At 47.5% G+C, this 21,455-nt stretch overlaps 1 protein-coding gene across 1 annotated transcript in view; it reads right to left on the bottom strand.

Moving 5' to 3' along the window:
* Positions 10,706 to 21,455, bottom strand: part of RIN2 (Ras and Rab interactor 2) — a 116,818-nt gene continuing 106,068 nt past the window's right edge. The window contains exons 11-13 of the mRNA XM_021077420.1: positions 21,018 to 21,149; positions 14,957 to 15,120; positions 10,706 to 12,531 (exon numbers count right to left, since the gene is read on the bottom strand). Coding sequence (XP_020933079.1) covers positions 12,208 to 12,531; positions 14,957 to 15,120; positions 21,018 to 21,149 — 620 coding nt within the window. The 3' untranslated portion in view covers positions 10,706 to 12,207. The remainder of the gene's footprint in view (positions 12,532 to 14,956; positions 15,121 to 21,017; positions 21,150 to 21,455) is intronic.

Below are 21,455 nucleotides of genomic sequence, written 5' to 3'. Positions count from 1 at the left end.
TATTACAATTTTCTCATTCCCTTTGTTTTGATTCATTTATGGGTTGGTTGGATTTCATTACAGTGTTTTTTTGTTTGTTTGTTTTCTGCTTTCCTTTGCTTTGTTTTCCAGGGGCCCCATGGGGCTGATGCTCTGTCTTCAGAGCTCCTTAGTCTGTGAGAGATGTCGAGTTAGAATATTGGCTGGATATTCATGGATCTCATATCCTCCCACCCCCGAACTTTGTAAACATCATTATTCTTTTGTCTTCCGGTGTTTAAAGTTTCTGGGGGAGAAGAGTAAGTCCAGCATGAGTTTTGTTTTCCCTTTTATGGGTGACTAAGTTTTTGTATTAGAAGTGAGATTAGAAATAAAACATTCTTAACAGTGCATATGTTTTAAACCTAGTGCATCTTTGACAATTTCAGCAGTTTAACACAGAAATTTACAAAAACAAAACAAAAATCAGGAGTTCCCGTTGTGGCTCAGTGGTTAACGAATCCGACTAGGAACCATGAGGTTTCGGGTTTGATCCCTGGCCTTGCTAAGTGGGTTAAGGATCCGGCGTTGCCGTGAGCTGTGGTGTAGGTCGCAGACGCAGCTCGGATCCCGAGTTGCTGTGGCTCTGGTGTAGTCCGGTGGCTACAGCTCTGATTTCGACCCCTAGCCTGGGAACCTCCATATGCCCCGAGAGCAGCCCAAGAAATGACACCAAAAAAAAAAAAAAAAAAAAAATCAAAGCTGAATTACTCCTACATAGCCAGTGGGAATGTCAGATGGTACAGCCTCTCTGGAAAAGAGTTTGTTTCCTTAAAAACTAAATACGCAGCTACCATTTAGCGCAGCAATTGCACTCCTGGGCATTTAATCCAGAGAAATGAAAACTATGTTCGCACAAAAACCTGTACACAGATAGTTAAGCCAGTGCCAAAATTCTATAAACTGTGTGATTCCATTTATATGCCATTCTGGAAAGGAGAGAATTATGGGAACAGAAAACATCATGTATTGCCAGGGGAAGGGGTTGGGAAGCAGAAAAGAAAGTTTAGTTCAGGACTGATCACAATGGTGGCTCCATTACTGAACAGACCTGTCAGAATTCATAGCTCATAACTGCAGAGGGTGAATTTTACTGTATGTAGCTTATACCGTAAATATACCTGACTCTGGAGTTCCCTGGTGGCCTAGCGGTTAAGGATCCGGTGTTGTCACTGCTGGGGTCACTACTGTGGCTTGAGTTCAACCCCTGGCCTGGGAGCTTCCACACCCCATGAGGTATGGCCAAATAAATAAATAAACAAACCTGACTTTAAAAAAAAAATCACTCTAGTTTCCATTATTGTCCCCAGCATCTCTGTAACTGTAAGAAGCACAAACTACCTTCAGCGCCTTGGAGACCCCCAGTTCCTTAGGCTCCTGGGGTGCATGGTTATTGCTTTCTGTTTCAAGGCATTCAATCTTATTTTGAAGCTGCAGATAAACAGCGTCCCTGTCCTGGCTGCTCCTTTTCCTCTGTTAAAGATGACTCATAGAACCTCTCATTGATTATTTGACATTGTGTACTTCCTTTTACTGCGTAGTTGGAAAAAGCGACAGGCTTTTTACCACATTTTATCACAAAACATTTTGCTGCTCCTTGAGACAAAACAGCATGTGCTCTTCTGTAAATCGTGCTGACCTGGCTCTCAGCCATCATGGCAAATTTCCACACTTAAACTTGCAAACAACCTAGCGTGTCATCTGTTGTTGTTCCATGTCTTTTCCTTCAGATCACGAGGAAAAGACAAAGTGCACAGTAAATATATATTTTGATGAGTCCTCAGCAGTGCACTTGACAATGAAACAGCTTGGATGGGGAGTAGCCTTCGGATAAAACATTTATTTTACGTATTTATTTTTTCGGCCGTGTCTTTGGCATGTGGAAGTTCCAGGGCCAGAGATGGAACCTGTGCCACAGCTGTAACCAGAACCATAGCAGTGACAACGCTGGATCCTTAATGTACAGCTGAGCCACAAGGGAACTCCAAAAAATTTTTTTTTCAACTTTATGATGTTTATTTTTTCCATTATAGGTAATTTTACAGTGTTCTGTCAATTTCTACTGTACAGCAAAATGATCCAGTCTATATATATATTCTTTTTCTCACATTATCTTCCATCATGTTCCATCACAAGTAATTAGATATAGTTACCTATGCTATACAGCAGGATTTGATTGCTTATCCACTTCAAATGCAATAGTTTGCATCCATTAACCCCAGATTCCCAGTCCATCCCACTCCCTCCCCCCAAAATTATTTTTTAATAAAATAACTGGGTTAGGAGTTCCTGTTGTGGCTCAGTGGGTTAAAAAACCGACTAGTTTCCATGAGGATGTGGGTTTGATCCCTGGCCTCGCTCAGTGAGTTAAAGATCCAGCTTCGCCCCAAGCTGCGGTATAAGTGGAAGATTTGGCTTGGATCCAGCATTGCTGTGGCTGTGGTGTAGCCCTCAGCTGCAACTCCACTTCGACCCCTAGCCTAAGAACTTCCATATGCCTCAGGGGCAGCCCTAAAAAGAAAAATAAATAAAATAACTGGGTCAGATAGATGCATTGACTCCAGCCATCAGTGTAAGCAATAATTTTTAGTTTTGTTAACTAGCTTGTACAGAAACGCCATTCCTATTAAAAGCTGACTCTAACGTTTCCATTAAATAAAGCAGGCTGCGCTGCATACATGAGCGCCCTACTGCCTCACTGAAATGAGACTAAAGAGAATAAACAATTTTTTTAAGGCATAAATCCCTAAGAACAAAGTACATGGGGGAAGAGACCACAGCCAATGAGAACTGGTAGCCACGTTCCGGATGCTCTTAACCTCAGCGGATGGAGGCAAGCTAAGGATTTAGCAGCTGCAGGCTTGATTCCAAGTGCAGAATCTGCTGGTGCTCAGGATTCAGACAAGCCAGAAATGACTGCCTGGAGAAGGGACAGGCTTACCCCCTGGAGAGGCACAAGAAGCTGAGTCTTTGAGTCCTCAGAGAGCAGGCAGCAAAGGGTGAGGGTGAGACACCATATCAGAAATTGGGATTAAGTAAGAGCCAGTGTACTGACCACTGCCCTCCTGAGGTGCCAGGATGCTGGCAGTGGGACAGACCTGTCCTGCAACCCCCAGTTGGATATTGAGAGCTTTTTGTGGGGAAATCGTCTGACCCAAGAGAAAAGCCCTCCAGAGAGTCACATGTCATGGCCCTCCAATCAAAAGGTTCACAAACTCTGCCCACTACCCAGCTTCCAACAAGCTTTGTGGCGCTTTACATTTAATTAGAAAGAGTCAAAAGCCACAGAACCCTTGAGTAAAGGCTTTAACTCAGAGACAGAATAAGACAATCAAACAGAAAAAGGGAACTAGGATGAAGAGAGTTTTTTTTTTTTTTTTTTTGCTTTTTATGGCCACACCTGCAGCATATGGAAGTTCCCAAGCCAGAGGGTAAATTGGAGCTGCAGCTGCTGACCTACACCTCAGCTACGGCAATGCAGGATCCGAGCCACATCTGTGACCTACGCCGCCGCTCACAGTAATGCCAGATCCTTAACCCACTGAATGAGGCCAGGGATCAAACCCAAGTCCTCATGGATACTAGTCGTGTTTGTAACAAGATGAGCCACAACGGGAACTCCAAGAATTTTTTTTTAAGAGATAATGCTACAACTAATATCCACAGAGAGGCAAGATACTACAGCCAGGGAAAAAGGAACTAAATGTTATACAAATTACATTTGGAAGCAAAAAATTCTCCGGCACAGCCAATGTTATTATAAATACAAAATTCCGTGATCGAGGCAATGCCCCCCAAAGTATAAGAAAAAGACAAAGAGACAGGAAGCAGGAATTAAAGCTTGAAAAAGAAAAATAGGAGCGCAGTCTAGCAGGTCTCTTACCGAACCAGGTTGTGTGCTCGACGAAAGTCAAAGGCTGAGATATGGAGGTTCGTAGCCAGGAAAAGGTTTATTTGCGAGGCAGCCAAGGGGGAGAAGGGAGAACAAGTCTCACCTCTGCCTCCTGGAAGGTGAGGGCTTGAGATATCTATGGGATAAAGGAGCAGGATGGTCTTAGGCGACTGGAGAGGGAGAAAAGGTAGGTTAACCAGTATGCTTCGCAGGTGTATCTGGGTTACATGTCTCTTCAGGGGACACATATTAGGAAATGAAGGCACTTAGCATGGTCTGAGGGTGGAGTTTTTCTGCCCTCTGATGTCAAGAGGTATTTCCTCGGTCGGACACCTGCACAGGTCAGATTTTAGGGTGGGCGGTCCTAACCAGCCTTCACCAGCTTGAACCGGGCAGGAGCCTACCCCAAGTTCCTGGAAAACACCTTAAGCCCCTGGCACAGAGGTGTTATCCATAGGGGGAAGTCAGGGAGCTAAAATAATTAAGGTGCCTTTAAAGCATTTTTAGCAACATGGATGGACCTAGAAATTATCATGCTAAGTGAAGTCAGCCGTACAATGAGACACCAACATCAAATGCTTTCACTGACATGTGGAATTTGAAAAAAGGACAGACTGAACTTCTTTGCAGAACAGATGCTGACTCACAGACATTGAAAAACTTATGGTCTCCAGAGGAGACAGTTTGGGGGGTGGGGGGATGTGCTTGGGTTGTGGGATGGAAATCCTGTGAAATTGGACTATTATGATCATTATATAACTACAGATGTGATAAATTCATTTGAATAATTAAAAAAAAGTTGGCTGGTTTTCAGGAAACGGAAAAAGCCCATAAATGTCCTACATCGCAGTGCAGACAGTGTGACCAATTAACTATCCAGATGATATGATATCCTTACACGCACCCACGCATGCACACACATGCACACATATGCGAGCAGCTGGCCCAGACAGACAGAACTTTCTTCAGCTTCTGTTTGCCCTCACATAGGTGGAGGTAAAAGAAAACATCCAGCAAAATCACCGCATTTGTCTTCAACCCTACTTCATACTCAGAGTCTTTCCTCTTACCTTTCCGGTTTCTTTTCCCTATAAAAGCGGGAAGAATATAATAAGTTACCATGAGGTAATATACCTGTTTCCTGACATCTGCATTTGAAGCCTTTGGTGACAAGGCAGGTGATTTTAAATGAAGTTATACCTTTAAAAATTTTTTAATTTGTCATTTATTTTTTATTTTTATTTTTTGCTTTTTAGGGCCACACCCAGGCTAGGGGTCGAACCAGAGCTAAAGCTGCCTGCTTACACCTCAGCCATAGCAACGGGGGATCCAAGCCAGTTTTGCAACCTGCATCACAGATCACGGCAACGCCGGATCTTTAACCCACCGAGCAAGACCAGGGACCGAACCCTCATCCTCATGGCTCCTAGTCGCGTTTGTTAACCACTGAGCCATGAGGTAAACTCCTGTTATGCTCCCCCCTTTTTTTTAGTAAGCTTCACAAGCTATTTTCTTCTCTTCTCCTGAGTTCCAACAGCAGCAGCCTACACTTGTTTAATCATATCAGCTGCACGAATGCCTCGACCCAAATATGCTTTGAACTAATCCTTCTCAGTCACATTATAATGTGCACATGGATCTGGGAATTTTGTTAGAATGCAGATTTTGATTCAATAGGTCTGGGAGGGGCCTGAGTTTCTGACCAGCTCCCGGGACATGCAATGCTTGGTCCATGGATGGCATTTTCAGCAGCAAAATCTTCAGCGATCTGTGAAATGAGATTTTGCAATTCGCCAAGTATTGTATTTCCACACATTTGTCAAAAGCAGAAGCTTTCGAATGTCTTTAGTAGGTCACATGGATTTACTTTTTGACTGGTTAATAGAGTCTTAGGCAGCTTATTATTCTTTGCACTTTTTCATTCTTTTAGTTTAGGACAGATGCATGTCTGTTCTGCGTGTGGTTGTGTATCAATAGACAGAAGAAAGATTGAAAAAGGAAAAATTGACTAAAACTGCAATTAGTGTCCATTCTCACATAATTTACAGAATTGGCAGGAAACAGGAAGCATGGACACCAGAGATAAGGAAAATCATGCCAATTTTTTTTTTTTTTTTTTTTAAAGGGCTGTGCCCGCAGCATATGGAGATTCCCAGGCTAGGGGTTGAATCGGGGTTGTAGCCCCGGTCTAACCACAGCCACAGCAATGCGGGATCTGAGCCACATCTGTGGCCTACACCAAAGCTTGCGGCCACACCAAATCCTCGACCCATTGCACGAGGCCAGGGATCGAACCCACATCCTCGTGGATACTAGTTGGGGTCATTATCACTGAGCCGCAACAGGAACTCCTCCAATCAAAAGAATCAAATTCACACCTGATTCTGTGGGGGGACGTCTAAGGCTTTTAAGAGTAATCCAGTTAAATAATAATGTGCATATATATATAAAATATCTAAATGGATAAGTGAACATAAAAAATAGAAGAGGAGGAACTAAGGAAACAATCACTGACTATAGTTACACTGGTACTTAAGTAATAACCCTTTCTGAGAAGTGCTATGCAACTCCCTGTGGGCAGTGCTGGTCCCTCCCGGGATGTCACCCTGGCCATCCTTGCAACCTCCCTCCCTTCCCTCTTCTTGGCAACAGTCACCCCTGGCCACGGGCCCTGCCGATGCTCTCGGCCAGGAGAGAACCCTGGGAAAATCCTCCAGTTGTCACCTCTACCATTCCACCACGACCGCCACCATCATCAACAGCAAAGTTAATGGATAGTATTTCCTTTATTTTTAATCCTCCCACACTGGGCATCCCACCTCAATATATGTACACACACACACACACACACACACACACACACACACACACACACACATATATTAAACCTTTGGTACCTGTTACTGCCTTTGTTTTTTTCACAAGAAATTTTCCAGCAGATAATGACATGAATAGGTAAGTAGAAATAAACAACGGGGGTAGATCTTCCAAGTTGATTATTAACAGCTCATATTTCAAGGTGCTCGTGGTGCTGGGTACTGACTAATTCCGTGCCTTTTGGTACTCAGATGAGTCAAGAGGAAGATGCTGTTAGTATCTCAGCTGGTCAGAAGGACCAGTTTTTGTGCTTTGTACTTTGCTTTGTTTTTTGGCTATGCCCGTGGCATATGGAAGTTCCTGGGCCAGGGACTGAACCTTTGCCACAACAATGCCTTGAGCCACGGCAGTGATCCTTCATCCTCTGGGCCATAAGAGAACTCCGGGACTACTTGTTTGACAGTGCACAAGTGTGTGAGAGAGGTTGTGGGTGCGATTTTAGTTGACATGCACCTAGAACTACATGTTCCAGCTTCTTAAATCATTCCTAGTTAATCGGCTAGAACCTCACTATCCAGTAGAGTAGCCGTAGCCACTTGTGGCCACTGAGCCATGTGACCCACGGCTACTAAGATGTGAGGTATGCTCACAATACATCCAGGACTTTGAAAACAATGTAAAATAATACCATAAAATGACTCTAGTACTTTAATTGTTGAAACATTTCATTGGGGATATCATGGGTTCAATAAAACTATTACCAACAGATTACTCAAAATAAATTATTAGTAATATTGTAATATAGTGCTATTGGTTTCACCCATTCCTTTTTCCTCTTTTAACATGGCTCCTAGAAAACTAAACATCACCTGTGTGGCTTGCTTCCTATTTCTATGGAACAGCGCCGTGCTGCCAGTACACTTTCCATGGTCTTTTGCTGAAATCAGCCAACTAAAACCAAGAACCTGTACTCTATTTGGTGTTAGCGGCTGTAGACAAGGTCTTACCTCTCCCAGGTGTTTCTCTCCTAAGACCTGTGATCTATCCTGGTATTTCTCAGCTTCCATTTCCCAGGAGAATCACCTTGGAATTTTAGTCAAAGTAGCCGCCTGGGTCCTATGGGTGAGATTCTGATGGTCTGGGCAGCCTACGCATTGGCGTTTAAAGGCCTGAAGGTGATCTGCAGAAGTGGCTGGAGCTGAGGCCCTGATGAGAATAGGACCAAAGGTCACTGAGCCCTGAGGACAGACAGGGATGGGCGGGCAGTGTTGGCCATGAGGCCCAGTCCACTCTGCATCTCAAGCTGGGGAAGCAAGTTGTGAGAAAGGCCAGTGCCTGCCCTTTGGCCTTGAGCCTTGGAGGAAGCTCAGCGCCTTAAAACCTGAGCCCCACCCTGGGGCAGGAATGGGAGGGGAGGGAAGGAAGAGAGTTAAATGAGGGGAAATGCCTTCAGCTGTGTGCAGTAAGGATGCCCAGGGAAGCAGGGCAGGGCTGGTGGTGGAGGTGCAGCCTCCTCTCACCTCTAGACTGTGAGGCTGAGATGCAGACCTGGGGAGAAAACCGTCGCCCTGAGCTGAGCTGGGTCTTGGCCGCCCCATCCTCGGGCTCTGAGCCCTCCCCCAGGCTGACAGGCAGAGTCCAGGACCATCTACAGCAGATCCACCTTGGGTCAAAGGAAATACCCTTATTAATTTATATGATGAGGTTCTAAGTGTCGTGCCGAGAACCTCAGATTCAAGCAAATTCCACTCTGGAACATCCGTTTATTAGAATCCTGGTGGTCTAGTGGTTAGAACTCAGCGCTTTCACCTCTGCAGCCCGGGTTCAATCCCTGGTCTGCAAAATTGAGATCCCACATCACACTGTGGCCAGAAAAAAAAAAAAAATTGGGACAAGAAGCTCCCTCCCCTCCCCCCCACTGCCTCACTTCAGTCAACGCTGCCCCCTCCCGGAGGAATTCCCACGGTGGCACAAGCAGATTAAGAGGCTGATGTTGTCTCTGTGGCAGCTCGGATTTGATCCCTGGCTCAGCACAGTGGGTTAAGAATCTGGCGTTGCTGCAGCTGCAGTGCAGATCGCAGCTGTGACTCAAACTCAGTCCCTGGCTTGGGAATTTCCATATGCCGCAACTGCCCCCAAAAAAAGGAAAGAGAAAAGAAGAAAAAAGCTGCCCCTTGGAGACTCTTACTGGGCGGGGGTCTGAGGGCAGAACCTGGCTACTATTTTATTGAATAAAGACCTCTCTGAATAATTTTTTATAAACTTCCCAAGAATACCTTCCTGACAAAGTCATTGTTTACGTGGGAGAAGTTGGTGCCGACTGCCAACCATCCTTCAACGCTGGAGGGAAACGTGTTCTCGAAGAAAAACACCAGCTCTTCTTCCCTCAGGCTCTCCTGTTTTTCTTAGCATCTGTTTGGGATTCTGCGGTGTTACATGAATTTTCTCATACTTCCAACTTTGACCACAGTTGACTCAAGGACCAACAGCCCATTAGGGCTCAAATTCACCATCGTGAACATGGTCTGGAAAATGATGATTTGGGGGATTTCAAGATCAGATCCTAACGGGTGACTGAAACACCTGTGTCCCATGTACCTGGCCATTCCTCTCAGACTTTGGGGAGGAAGCAGGCAGACAGTGCTGTTAATACTCAGAGCTCTCTCTGGAGCTCCCTTGTGGCTCAGTGGGTTTAGGAGCTGGTGTTCCTGCTGTGGTATGGGTTTTGGCATGGGTGCAGCCAAAAAAATAATAATCAGAGCACTCTCTCATTTCAAATGTCTTAAAGATGGAGGTAAGAGCTGCTCAGAGGACGTGAAGCTGCATTTATGAATGAAAGCATTCGCGGCTGGGTTTCCTGCCTTCTGTTTCCTTACAGATCTCAAGTTGTAACTTCCACATGAGACCACGCTGCTGTAACAATTTCTATTTCTAGTCTGCATCCCGTCCCAGAGGAGAGGAGAGACGATTTGGCCGTGCATAGAACAGTCCAAAACAGAAAAAAGTCCTTTCCTCTGGCTGGCGTTCAACGTTTATATTTTTAGATTTGGAAATACATTTTCCTTTCCCTCCACCCGGCATGTATATTTGTACTCGCCTCTTATTCCTTCCAAAGGGCACCGCAATCTGTTTCCTGGCAATTTGAGAAGTGAGAAATGTCTGCGTGGGGGGAAAAAAGCAAAGACACATGTGATGCCATAATTTTAGCAAGGAAACATTGCCCAATGACAAAACCAGGGGCTGTCTTGTGATGGTGTCTTCTGCTCTCACCAGTGCCCTATTCTGGTCTCGCTGAAGGCGACTCGGGCTGTCGCCCAGATGTCGTGACCTGCTGTAATCGGCAGTACACATCTCCAAGGACAGGGAGGGCGTGCCGACCTTAACTTGGAAAGCGGGAGCACGATGATGGGGATTGAACCACCCCTCTGCATTCATTGCAAATATTAAAAACAGGCAGTCTGTCCAGCCGCAGTTCCGATCTTTAAGTGCCCATCCTACGAATGCGTTAAAAAGTTTGTTCAGGCAACAAGGACCTATCGAGCATTGCCATCTGCCAGGAGGGCTCTGAGCACCGGGAATAGGGCCACCTTTGCCCTGTTGATGTTGAAACAGCCCTGACCTCACAGTCAGGGCACTTGAGGTTGCATAAGACCAGGGCGGGGTGTCAACAGGGCCCTTCTGATTAACTGTGGTTTTCTCTGTGTCCAACTGAGCCAAGGTCTGTCCCAGGCAACACTGGAAAGCCTTTCAGGTTAGAACACGATTTCTCCTTCTGCTTCCTTGATGTCTGCCTCCTGTCAGAACACGAGCTGGCTGAAAAAATGTAAACTTTTCTGCTGCCTCTCTACGGGTTATCTAACCACCAACACTGGTGTGGCGTCCAGGTTTCCAGAACGCTCTGTGGTGCATGCTTACATTCTGCTTCCCAAAGGAAAAAAAGCAGCTTAAGACTATTTCAAGAAGTACTTCCACACGTGATCATCATTCAGTATTACAATGTATTATGTGCAAAATTCCACTTAAAAAATCATTTACAAAAGGAAGGACAACACAGTATGTGCTGAGGGGTCCAGATGTACAGCAAAAGCTTAAAAAAAGGTCTAAGGTACAAAGCCAACCAAATTAGATGACTATGCATCTTTACACAGTACGAGAACGTATTTTTGTAACTACCTGTGTTACACTGATATGAGACCCTTATCCCTTGTGAATCCCCAAACAGGTTTCATGAAACAGAAATTTAACCTCATCACACATTCTTACCACACAGAGATGGGCTTTTGGGGGAGCGTCTGCAAACTCCTTTCCAAATGGCATTTATTTCACTCAAAGTCACATCATACATTATGTGATTTCTGCCCCAAATAATTGGATGCTATTCATTTTGATTTCTGTAGAAAAGGATAAAAATGTTGTTCTTATTATTTTTTTTTCCCTCCTGGGGTTTTTGAAATGGATTCCAGAAGCAAATAACACGGGACTGACTTTGCAACTCTCACTGTGTATTTACAGTATTTTCAGCAGAGGTGGTTCCTTCTACCCCCTTTCTCCACTTCCTTCGAGGAGCCTGAACCAGCAGACTACCCTCCTTAATCCCCCGTTAGAGTCTGTATTTCTCTCTCGGCCTCTCTCTACATTCATTTCTCTCCTGATCCGCAGCATCGCTCGGTTCAAACACAAAACAGCGCAACATCACTGAGCAGGAACAAGGCAATAACAGTACATCAGATTTCCAAAGGCATTCTGTGGCCAGTGTCAGTAATACGTGGCTTTAAGAAACCCAGCCGTCTCTCCCCACAAAGTTGCCGCAACATCCAGTTACAGAAGAGAGACTTTTAAAATGCAATACTCTCAAATCCAGCAAGAGATTTTGTTTTGCATATTAAATGTTAAAAATCACATGCATAATTATAGAATATCTTAACGTTATAAAAATAGTTTAAAAACCCATCCTGACAGTTTACCTGCAACTGCTATAAAATTTTCTATGAAATATATAAAAACACAAAGGTTCTTTGTAAAAAAAAAAAGAAAGAAAGAAAGAAAGAAAGAAAGAAGGGAGGATGGACGGAGGCATCCACAGAACTGACAGGGTCTTTGACGCACTGCATCAGACAGTCTTGTCAAACGCCGGCCACTGAACTCAGGAGGAGGGCTTGTACCTTCAGTGTTCACTCAGCACACACACACACATACACTGGAGCCAACCTAGAACTTGGCCGGGGGTAGGTGGCCAACAATCTCAGGACCTTTGAACCATCAGATGCAAATCTCCATCTCAGACGGACGGATCCTACTGTTTCTGGAAGCTCAGCTACCTTGCGTGGGCAACACAGCTAAAGGTGCCCGTGGCCAGGTCGGCCTGTGGATGGCTCGGTCACTGACCCGAGGGGTCCCCAAGGAGGGGACTGCCTCTCCAGCACAGAGGCCGGGTCCCCAAGCCCCCTTTGGACGCACTGCTGGGAAGTCTTGCGTGTCCCCTAGGAGGCGGGGAGGTCTTCTTCCCCATTCTGGAAGATGACACCGTAAGGATCCTTCTTGATGCGCTTGTAGACGAAGTGGAAGATGTGGGGCTGTGGCCGGCTGTGCAGCTCGGCCTTGATCTTTTGAGGGTATGTGTCCTCTGCCAGCTGCTGCCACGTTTCGTCCACGAAGAGGAAGAGGCTGTATTCCGCGGGGTCGGCCACCTTGAACTTCTCAGCACAGAGCTGACACACGTCCTCCGTGGTGACGTAGGGTCTCACCAGGAGGGTCTTTCCTGTGCAGCCACTGTTGACCTCCTGGAAGGCCACCCGGAGGTAATTCTGCAGGTGGAAAGAGATGCAGGGACAGGGTCAGGAGAGGGAGGGAGGGAGCCAGTGCAGGGAGCACGGGAGATGCCATGGTCGTCTCACGGGTGAGGACCCTGGGCTCGGGCTCGACCAGACGTCCAAGGTCAGGACACCAGGCCTCCAAGTGCAGGGAAAGAGGCTGATTGGAAGCTGGACCGTGCAGGACACAACCATATGGACTGAGTTGCTACATTTTATTTTTTGTTTTTGTTTTCTGGCCGCGCCTACGGCACATGGAAGTCCCCCGGCCAGGGATCGAACCTGTGCCACAGCAGCGACAACGCCATGTCCTTTAACTGCTAGGCCACCAGGAAACTCCCTGGGTTGCTGTATTTCAATTCAGCCCAAGTACAAGAATCAGGAAGTCCGCTCAGTCCTGTTCTGACCTCTCCGTCCCTCTCATACAGTCTGGCTGAGTCATCCCTGATTAAGGGTGGCAGCAGAATCCAAAGCCGGATTTACCCCCAGATTGAAAAATGCCCCCATCAGCAGAAAAGCCTCAGGCAGGAGTCAGGAGGAAGGACATGTAACACAGGCCAGATAATGCAGGCTATGTTTACGCTGCACTACTTTTTATGAAGCGTGAGCAAGGCCAGTGGTGTCAGGTTGGACCACAAGATGCTGTGGACAGCGAACCATCCTTCCCCTCCTCAAATGGCAACTGCATGTGGTTCAACCCAACACAGGGCTCCAAGTGGCTCTAAGTGGCATTGGGGAGATGGGTGGGGGCTGGGTTTTGTGGGAGAGTCTAGGAGGTATGGTAAGTGCAGGTGGCGCTGCAGGGAGGGGAGGGCTGTTCTCGGGTCCTGCATCGCGAGCAATGCCCAGTGTGGGCCTCAGGAGACAGAACAGACCTGCAGGCCCACACACCCAGGCCCAGGTAGGGGTGGGGCACCCCATGCCTTGCCCTGGTCCAACATACTATGGTCCCGGACCATTCTCCCTGGGAGTGGGGTTGCCAGGTATGAGAGGGAACACCCAGCTACATCTGATTTTTCAGACAGAAAACAGATAGGTTTTCCTTTTCTACATCAGGAGGAAAGAGGAGCGGGGCTCTCTGCCCAGGAGGGTTCTCATGAGGGGTTCCAGGGATGCTGGAAAAGAACCCTCGCTCTGCACATGGAAGATGACACACTCTTGGACCAGAACATCTCAGAGCAACTTCAAGTACACACCTGCCCCCACCCCCCATCCCACTTCCCCAGCCTGTGGCCCACATGCTTGGCATGCATTTAATCCCTGACTTCTGAAAAGAACTTTAGGAAGGAGGTCTATGGCATCCCCCTATGGCCCGTGAAGAAACTGAGGCCCAGAGAGGCTAAGTAACTTGCCCAAGGCCACACAGCCAAGTGAGTGGCGGGGCCCGCGTTCCAGGGCCTTGACCAACGAGGTGTGCTCTCTCTCTGGTGTGAGCAGATGTGGCTGTGACTCCTGATTTAGGAGTTCCAAGGGAAGCTCTGCTTCCCGGTTTTGGCTTTTCCCGCCAAGTGGAGTGCTGACAAGTCCCCTCTCGGGTCTAGGAAGATGGGGATCTCCAAGGGGAGCGAGGCCCGTGGGGAGGGGAGTGCATGAGGCAAGGGCTCCATGGCGTCTGGGGTCTCTAGGTTAGAAGCCCCAAGTAGGGGAGGGGCTGGTGGCAGGTGGGGAGATGGAAGGATGGGCTCTTTTCGCCTCCTCCATCCTTCTCCTCAGAGGCTGTGTGGCCTTAGAATCCCCTCTGTGGACGGCCAATGGTCACCGCACCCCAAAGGCCTAAGGATGCTAAATTGCTTAACATGAGGATGGTTCTTCAACAACCCAAGGGGTGGGGGGAGCCCAGGATGCCTCCTTGCTTTTTATTTATTTATCTTTTCTGCAGCATAGGGAGGTTCCCAGGCTAGGGGTCAAATCAGAGCTGCAGCTGCTGGCCTACACCACAGCCATAGCAACACCAGAGGATCAAGCCCTTTCTGTGACCTACACCGCAGCTTGCGGCAACAGCAGATCCTTAACCCACTGAGTGAGGCCAGGGATCAGATCCGCATCCTCATAGACACTGTGTCGGGTTCTTAACCCACTGAGCCACTAAGGGAACTCCAGCTCAGATCTGGCCTTGCTATGGCTGTGGTAGGCTGGCAACTACAGCCCCGATTCAACCCCTGGCCTGGGAACTTCCATATGCCACAGGTACAGCCCTAAAAAGACAAAAAAATAGATAATAATAATAAAATATAATAAAAATAATTAAAATATAATAAAATAAAATAATAATAAATATAATAACAATGACATAATAATAAAAAAAATAAAGTATCCCTTTGCACTGGATGATCTGACTAAGGGGGCCCTGGATACCTGAGCTGCATGCGCCCACGGTCAAAGGCAGCCGCAGGGCCTGTCCCCACTGCCGGCCACATACCTGGAAGTCGTCCACTGAGGGGATGGTCCGGTTGGTGGTCCTCCGCTTGTGCCACTGCCTCAGGGTGTCCCTGGCCTCTGAGCTGAGCAGTCTGGCTGCTTGTTCTTCTTGGAAATTCTTTATCAGGGAAAGTGCTCCGTAGGCGCTGGTCAAGTAATAGCCTCCTGGAAAGGGCAGAAACAGTGAGTTCGCCCAGGCTTTAGCCTCTGGGGACAACAGTCAGGGGACAAGAGAGTTGGAGGTCAGGCTCTGCATTTTCTCCCTGAGGGACTGCAGAAGCACGTGACCGAGAAGACAGCCTCATCCATCCGTACCTGCATCTGCCTCCTCCCAGGGATGTATGACTGACCTGGACTGATCACATCCTGCTTTCATCCCAGGGGGTGAGGCGCACAGAATCTGATTTGTGTGTGTGTGTGTCTTTTTAGGGCCGCACCGAGGCATATGGAGGTTCCCAGGCTAGGGGTCAAATTGGAGCTGCAGCCACTGGCCTACACCATGGCCATAGCAGAGCAGGATCCAAGCTGCTGTCTGCGACCTACACCACAGCTCACAGCAATGCCGGATCCTTAACCCACTGAGCGAGGCCAGGGATCGAACCTGCGTCCTCTTGGATATTAGTCAGATTCATTTCCACTGAGCCACGACAGGAACTCCGAATCTCTACGACTTAAATGCAATTGTAAAAATGCTTTGCTAGTAGAAAGGGTCAGGGTGCTGGGGGCTGATGGAGGTGGGGCATGTGAGGGTCACCGAGTTCACTGCTCCAAAGCCTGAGCCCTTTACTTGAAGAACAGGCATCCACATATCTCCCAGCAAGACCTGCTTTGGGGCCTTTCTTTTAGGAATTATTATTTTTGAAACTTCAAGGGAACTATTCATTTTGAAGGAAATACACAATATACAAGTGTGCTCACGATAATATGGGTTCTTCAAAATAACTTCTCCCAATTCCCCTTCTTACCCTTAGGACTCACGTAACACGGCATTCAGGAAAAAATAATTGACAAGGAAAAGGAAGAGATGCCCCTTTGACGGTGCATTTGAGAATGATGTTTTATGTTTGGAGGAGTGTCAAAAAGACTTGCAACCAACCCTCCGAGAGGCGGAGGCGTATAAATGTGTTCATAGTTTGGTCCTAAACTATAGCTGGGACTTGTAAGCTTTATGCTGGAGAACCACTAGGGGGCGCCCAAATGTTTATTAAAATTTCCCTGAGCACAGCACATTGTCATTCTTTGTCCAAATACCTACTGAGTCCGCACCGTGAGCCCCTACCAGGTATAGAGCAGGGGTAGGCTTGTAAGAAATAGGATCTGAGCCCCTGCTCTACAGAAGTATATACATGTATTAAAGAAAATGCACACTAGCGGTTTATTCATGCAGGACCAGACCGACGTTAGTTGTGGTTGGTTTGCCTTTTGTCTGCAAGTATCACTTTCATGGGCAAAGTATTTAGCTGCTAAGACCCTGGAGAGCTCTCTCTCTGGTTAATAAGTGACAACATTCAAGACGGCAAGTGGTCCACCATCTAGGAAACTAACCAAACGCCCCCTGTGAATCACACTGCACCTGTACCCTGAGAAAGGAATGCCCTTTTGGGGCTTGCAGGTCACTGGTGGAGGCTTGGAGGTTCTCTCTCACTGCCCACAGCACACTTTCCATGCACCCATCACAGGCCAGGCTTTCTGTTCAGAGTCATCTGACTGGTTGCACCCTCAAGTTTAAGTCCCTGGGGCAGCCCCCACTGTCCACAGTACAGAGTTTGAAGTGGCTATTTTTACTGAATATCTATCTGCCTCATGAGCACATCACATGATTGAGTGTGAAGCTCAGTAGCATGGAATTTCTTTTCTTTTTTCTTTTTAGGTCCGCATCTGCGGCCTGTGGAGGTTCCCAGGCTAGGGTGCAAATTGGAGCTACAGCTGCTGGCCTTTGCCACAGCCACAGCAACGCCAGATCCGAGCCGCATCTGCGACCTACACCACGGCTCACGGCAATGCCAGATCCTTAACCCAGTGAGTGGGGCCAGGGATTGAACCCATGTCCTCATGGATACTAGTAAGGTTCGTTACCACTGAATCACAAAGGGGCAACTCCAGTAGCATGGAATTTAAATGCCACCCGGAGGATTTCAGGAAAAGTTAGCATGGACTTAAGTACCCAAGAAAGGCATGTGGCGGTGCTGGTCTAGAGGGTGGGCTTGGAGAGACTGTGACGCCGAGCTTGGGAGGGGGCTTGGTCCTCTGGACATCACATTTTAGCCTCCATGGCTCACAGTTCAGGCCACTGAGAAGAAAACTCAGAATGCTGGAAGCACAAGACTGACCACACTTTGAAACATGTGGACGCAATTAGAGGAGGGTTTAAATTTCAGCAAAACTCTAACCCTGCCACAACGGCTGTGCTCATAAATGGGATCCTCTGACGCTGCTCCGTAAATGAAACTACCTGCTTAGACAGCAGAAAACTCCTGTGGGCTGCGGTCCCGCAAACCAAAGAGGGCTTTGGGCAGCGAGGCAGGATGCAGGCTGGGTTGCAGTGCACCCCTGCTCGCTGCCTCTTCCTCCCGGTCTGCAGGGCCCTCGGTCTGATGGGCTGGCCTGTCTGCAACCCCAGCCAGCCTGATGGGGTGCCCTGTTCCTGCCATCATTTGTTTTGTTTTATTTTGTCTTTTTAGGGCCACATCTGTGGCATATGGAAAAGTTCCCGGGCTAGGGTTGAATCGGAGCTGCAGCTGCCGGCCTATACCACAGCCATGGCAAAGCCGGATCTGAACCATATCTGTGATCTACACCACAGTTCATGGCAACACCAGATCCTCAACCCACTGAACAAGACCAGGGGTCGAACCTACATCCTCATGGCTACTAGTCAGGTTCATTTCTGATGAGCCACAACGGGAACTTCTGCTCTTGCCATCTTGAATGTTGTCACTTGTTGACCAGAGACAGTTCTTCAAGATCTCAGCAGCTAAATACTCTGGCCCAGGAAAGAGGCAAAAAAGCCAGGAGGCAGCTGAGTGGAGGCAGGCTCCAGTGAAAGCCCAAGCTTCCTGGCTGCTCTGTATGTTGGGTAACTGGGTCCTAGTCTTTCCCTGCAATTCATGGAGGGGAAGACAGCCACCTGCCCATCTGTCAGCAGCAGAGCACCCAGAGCAGTGCCTCGTGCTGCGGAAACATTGGGAAAGGCAGCAGGAAGTGTCTGTCTCGACCCTCAGGCCACAGGAAGCAAGCACATGGTGGCCCTAAGTAGCCACTGTCAGCAGCAGAATGGCACTTTTCTGAGCAAACTGGCATGACTTTCCTTCAAAGCCCCAAGAATTCAGCATACTTATTACTAGAATTAAACTCGATTGAAGCTCAGAAAAACCCCAGATGCATATAAAATTGTAATAATCATTGGAATTCCCATTGTGGCGCTCAAAGGGTTATGAACTTGACTAATATCCGAGACGGGTTCGATCCCTGACCTCACTCAGTGAGTTAAGGATCCGGCACTGCCGTGAGCTCTGATGCAGGTCACAGATTTGGCTCGGATCCCGTGTTGCTGTGGCTGTAAGTTTAGGCTGGTGGCTGCAGCTCCAATTCAACCCCTAGCCTGGGAACCTCCATATGTCATAGGTGCGGCCCTAAAAATAAATAAATAAATAAATAAGGTAAAATAAATAAAATTGTAACAATAACACAGTGGATGGAAGGAAAGCCTGGATGGAAATGCAGCCTGCTCCCCTTGGTGTCTGGACGAAGTCCCATGCCTTTGCCCAGCCTGGGCAGCCCCAGGGCAGAGCAGGAGAGGCAGGCTCCAGGTCTCCAGGTCGGGTCTGGGTGACCATCCCTAAGGGTCCAGCCCCAGGGTCATGAATACTAATGAGGGGAAATTAACAGAGGAGGGGGAAGGGCCAGAGAGGCTCAGTCACAGGATGGAAGGCTATCAATCACCACCGATCCTGACTCAGCGTTGTCCCTACAGGGAGGAGGGGGACCTCAGGACTCCTGGAAGGACAGACCCTCTGAGCAAGAGCCAGGCCCTGAGGACTTTTAGGGAACTAAGGCCACTGGAGTGACAGCACTGAAGTTTCCTCCAGGGAAAATCTTGGGATGGTGCGTTCCCTGGGGCATTCCACTGGCACGGGGCCTCTTCGCTCAACGCCCAGACTGAAAGTCACTGGTGAGAAAAAAATTGTTATGCAACAATCACAGCTCCGGGTGGCCTGGGCTCAGACGGGGACATGTGCAAAGGGACTGTGAGGGTGCCCAAGGCTGAACAGGCCCCGACCCACTCTGCTTTGAGAAGACTAGCTCATAAGAGTCCTGGTTATTTCTGCTTTCCAGGTCCCTGCACGACAGTGACACACACTCTGGTTCTGTGATCAAATACCAACCCGTGTGTAAGGGGAGGACGTTCTGCAAAGACATGCTAGGGTCAGGCAGACACAGGAAGGAAACACCAGACAGAGCAAGTTCAGAGCCAACTGTCCCCATTCTACTCCACTGTAGTTTCATGTTAACCAGTGAGCAGACGCTATTTTTTAAACAGAAAATCAATGCTGTTTTCATCTTGAAAACCAAACTAAAAAAATTAAGGATGGAAACAAAAGTTAAGCCTTCATCTGATTTACTGATACAACAGCAGGCCATTCTTTTGGCGGTAGAAATATTCTCCAACAAACGTTTATAGCTTCCTCTTGGAAGCAAAGAAACCAGTTCTTTCTATCTATCTATCTATCTATCTATCTATCTATCTATCTATCTATCTATCTATCTATCTATCATCTATCTACCTATCTATCTAATCATCTTTTTAGGGCCACACCCGTAGCACATGGAGATTCCCAGGCTAGGGGTCTGAATCAGAGCTGTAGCTGCCAGCCTGTGCCACAACCACAGCAATGTAGGATCTGAGCCACATCTGTGACCTACGCCACAGCTCATGGCAACGCGGGATCCTTAACCCACTGAGCGAGGCCAGGGGTCGAACCTGCGTCTTCATGGATGCTAGTCAGATTCATTTCCACTGAGCCATGAAGGGAACTCCCAGTTCTTTTTTAAAATGTCATTTATTCTATTGAATGGATTTTTTTAAATTGAAATTATTCCAACTTATGAAGGATAATTATGGCAGGGTTACATTTTTTGTGTTTTTCTGACCTCTCCAAATTTTCTGTGATGAACATATATTACTTTTGTAATTGGAAAAAAAGCACATTCTTCTAAATGAACAAAATTAAAATGACCGTTAACCTTGAAGAAGTCAAAAAAGCACCCACATAAGTGCTCAATGGGTCTGGGGTTTTATTGGGGGAGGGGGATAAAAATGTTCTGGGGCTAGAGAGAGGGGGAGGATTGCACAAAATAGCAAATGAACTAAATGCTATTGGACTGTTCACTTCATTTTTATTTATTTATTTTTTCTTTTTAGGGCCACACACACGGCATATGGATGTTCCCAGGCTAGGGGTCAAATTGGACCTGTAGCTATCAGCCTACACCATAGCCACTCCAGATCTGAGCTGTATCTGTGATCTACTCTGCAGCTCACGGCAATGCCAGATCCCTAATCCACTGATGGAGCCCAGGGATCAAACCCGCATCCTCACGGATTCATTACCGCTGAGCCACGATGGAAACCCTGGACTGTTCACTTTAAAATGGTTAATTATGGAGTTCACGTCGTGGCACAGTGGTTAACGCATCCGACTAGGAACCATGAGGTTGTGGGTTCGATCCCTGGCCTTGCTCAGTGGGTTAAGGATCTGGCGTTGCCGTGAGCTGTGAGCTGTGGTGTAGGTTGCAGATGTGGCTCGGATCCTGCGTTGCTGTGGTTCTGGTGCAGGCCAGTGGCTACAGCTCCGACTGGACCTCTAGCCTGGGAACCTCCATATGCCGTGAAGAGTGGCCCAAGAAATGGAAAAAAGACAAAATAAATAAATAAAATAAAATAATATAAAATAAAATGGTTAGTTGTGTGTTGTGTGAACTTCACCAAATTGGAAAAAGAAATGAAAGTGAAACCGAAGAGGAGCCCCCAGTTCCTCCCACTTCTTCCAAAGCCCAGGTACCTTCTCCATGTAGCAGGGACGGGTCCAGGAGCTCCATCATATACTCGATCTCAGTGTCCAGTTCCAGCATGTCACACTGAGCTATGACATAGGTCAGGACGGGTAAAAAGTCGTCAGCTCCATACATCCTCCCTGGGAGCAGGAAGAAAGGGGGAGACGGGATTATTTTTACCAACATGTCTTTCTTTCACATCCTACTTGCTGCTTTTATTAGACGGCGGGGAGTCATGCTGGGGAAGTGTGCTGCTCAGGGGAAGAGGTGGGTGTTTATGGAATCCTATGTGGTCCGAGACCTAACCCACTCACAACTTCACAATGAACACAGGAAAGATTTTCTCCCCATTTTCAGGATGTGCCTCAATGCGTGCAACAGAATAGAGTACTTTTATTTTTATTCATTTATTTGGCTGTGCCCAGGGCATGTGGATGTGGAAGTTC

Source organism: Sus scrofa, chromosome 17 (assembly GCF_000003025.6).
Source record: "Sus scrofa isolate TJ Tabasco breed Duroc chromosome 17, Sscrofa11.1, whole genome shotgun sequence".
NCBI lineage: Eukaryota > Metazoa > Chordata > Mammalia > Artiodactyla > Suidae > Sus > Sus scrofa.
This window is presented reverse-complemented; position numbering and strand designations above follow the sequence as displayed.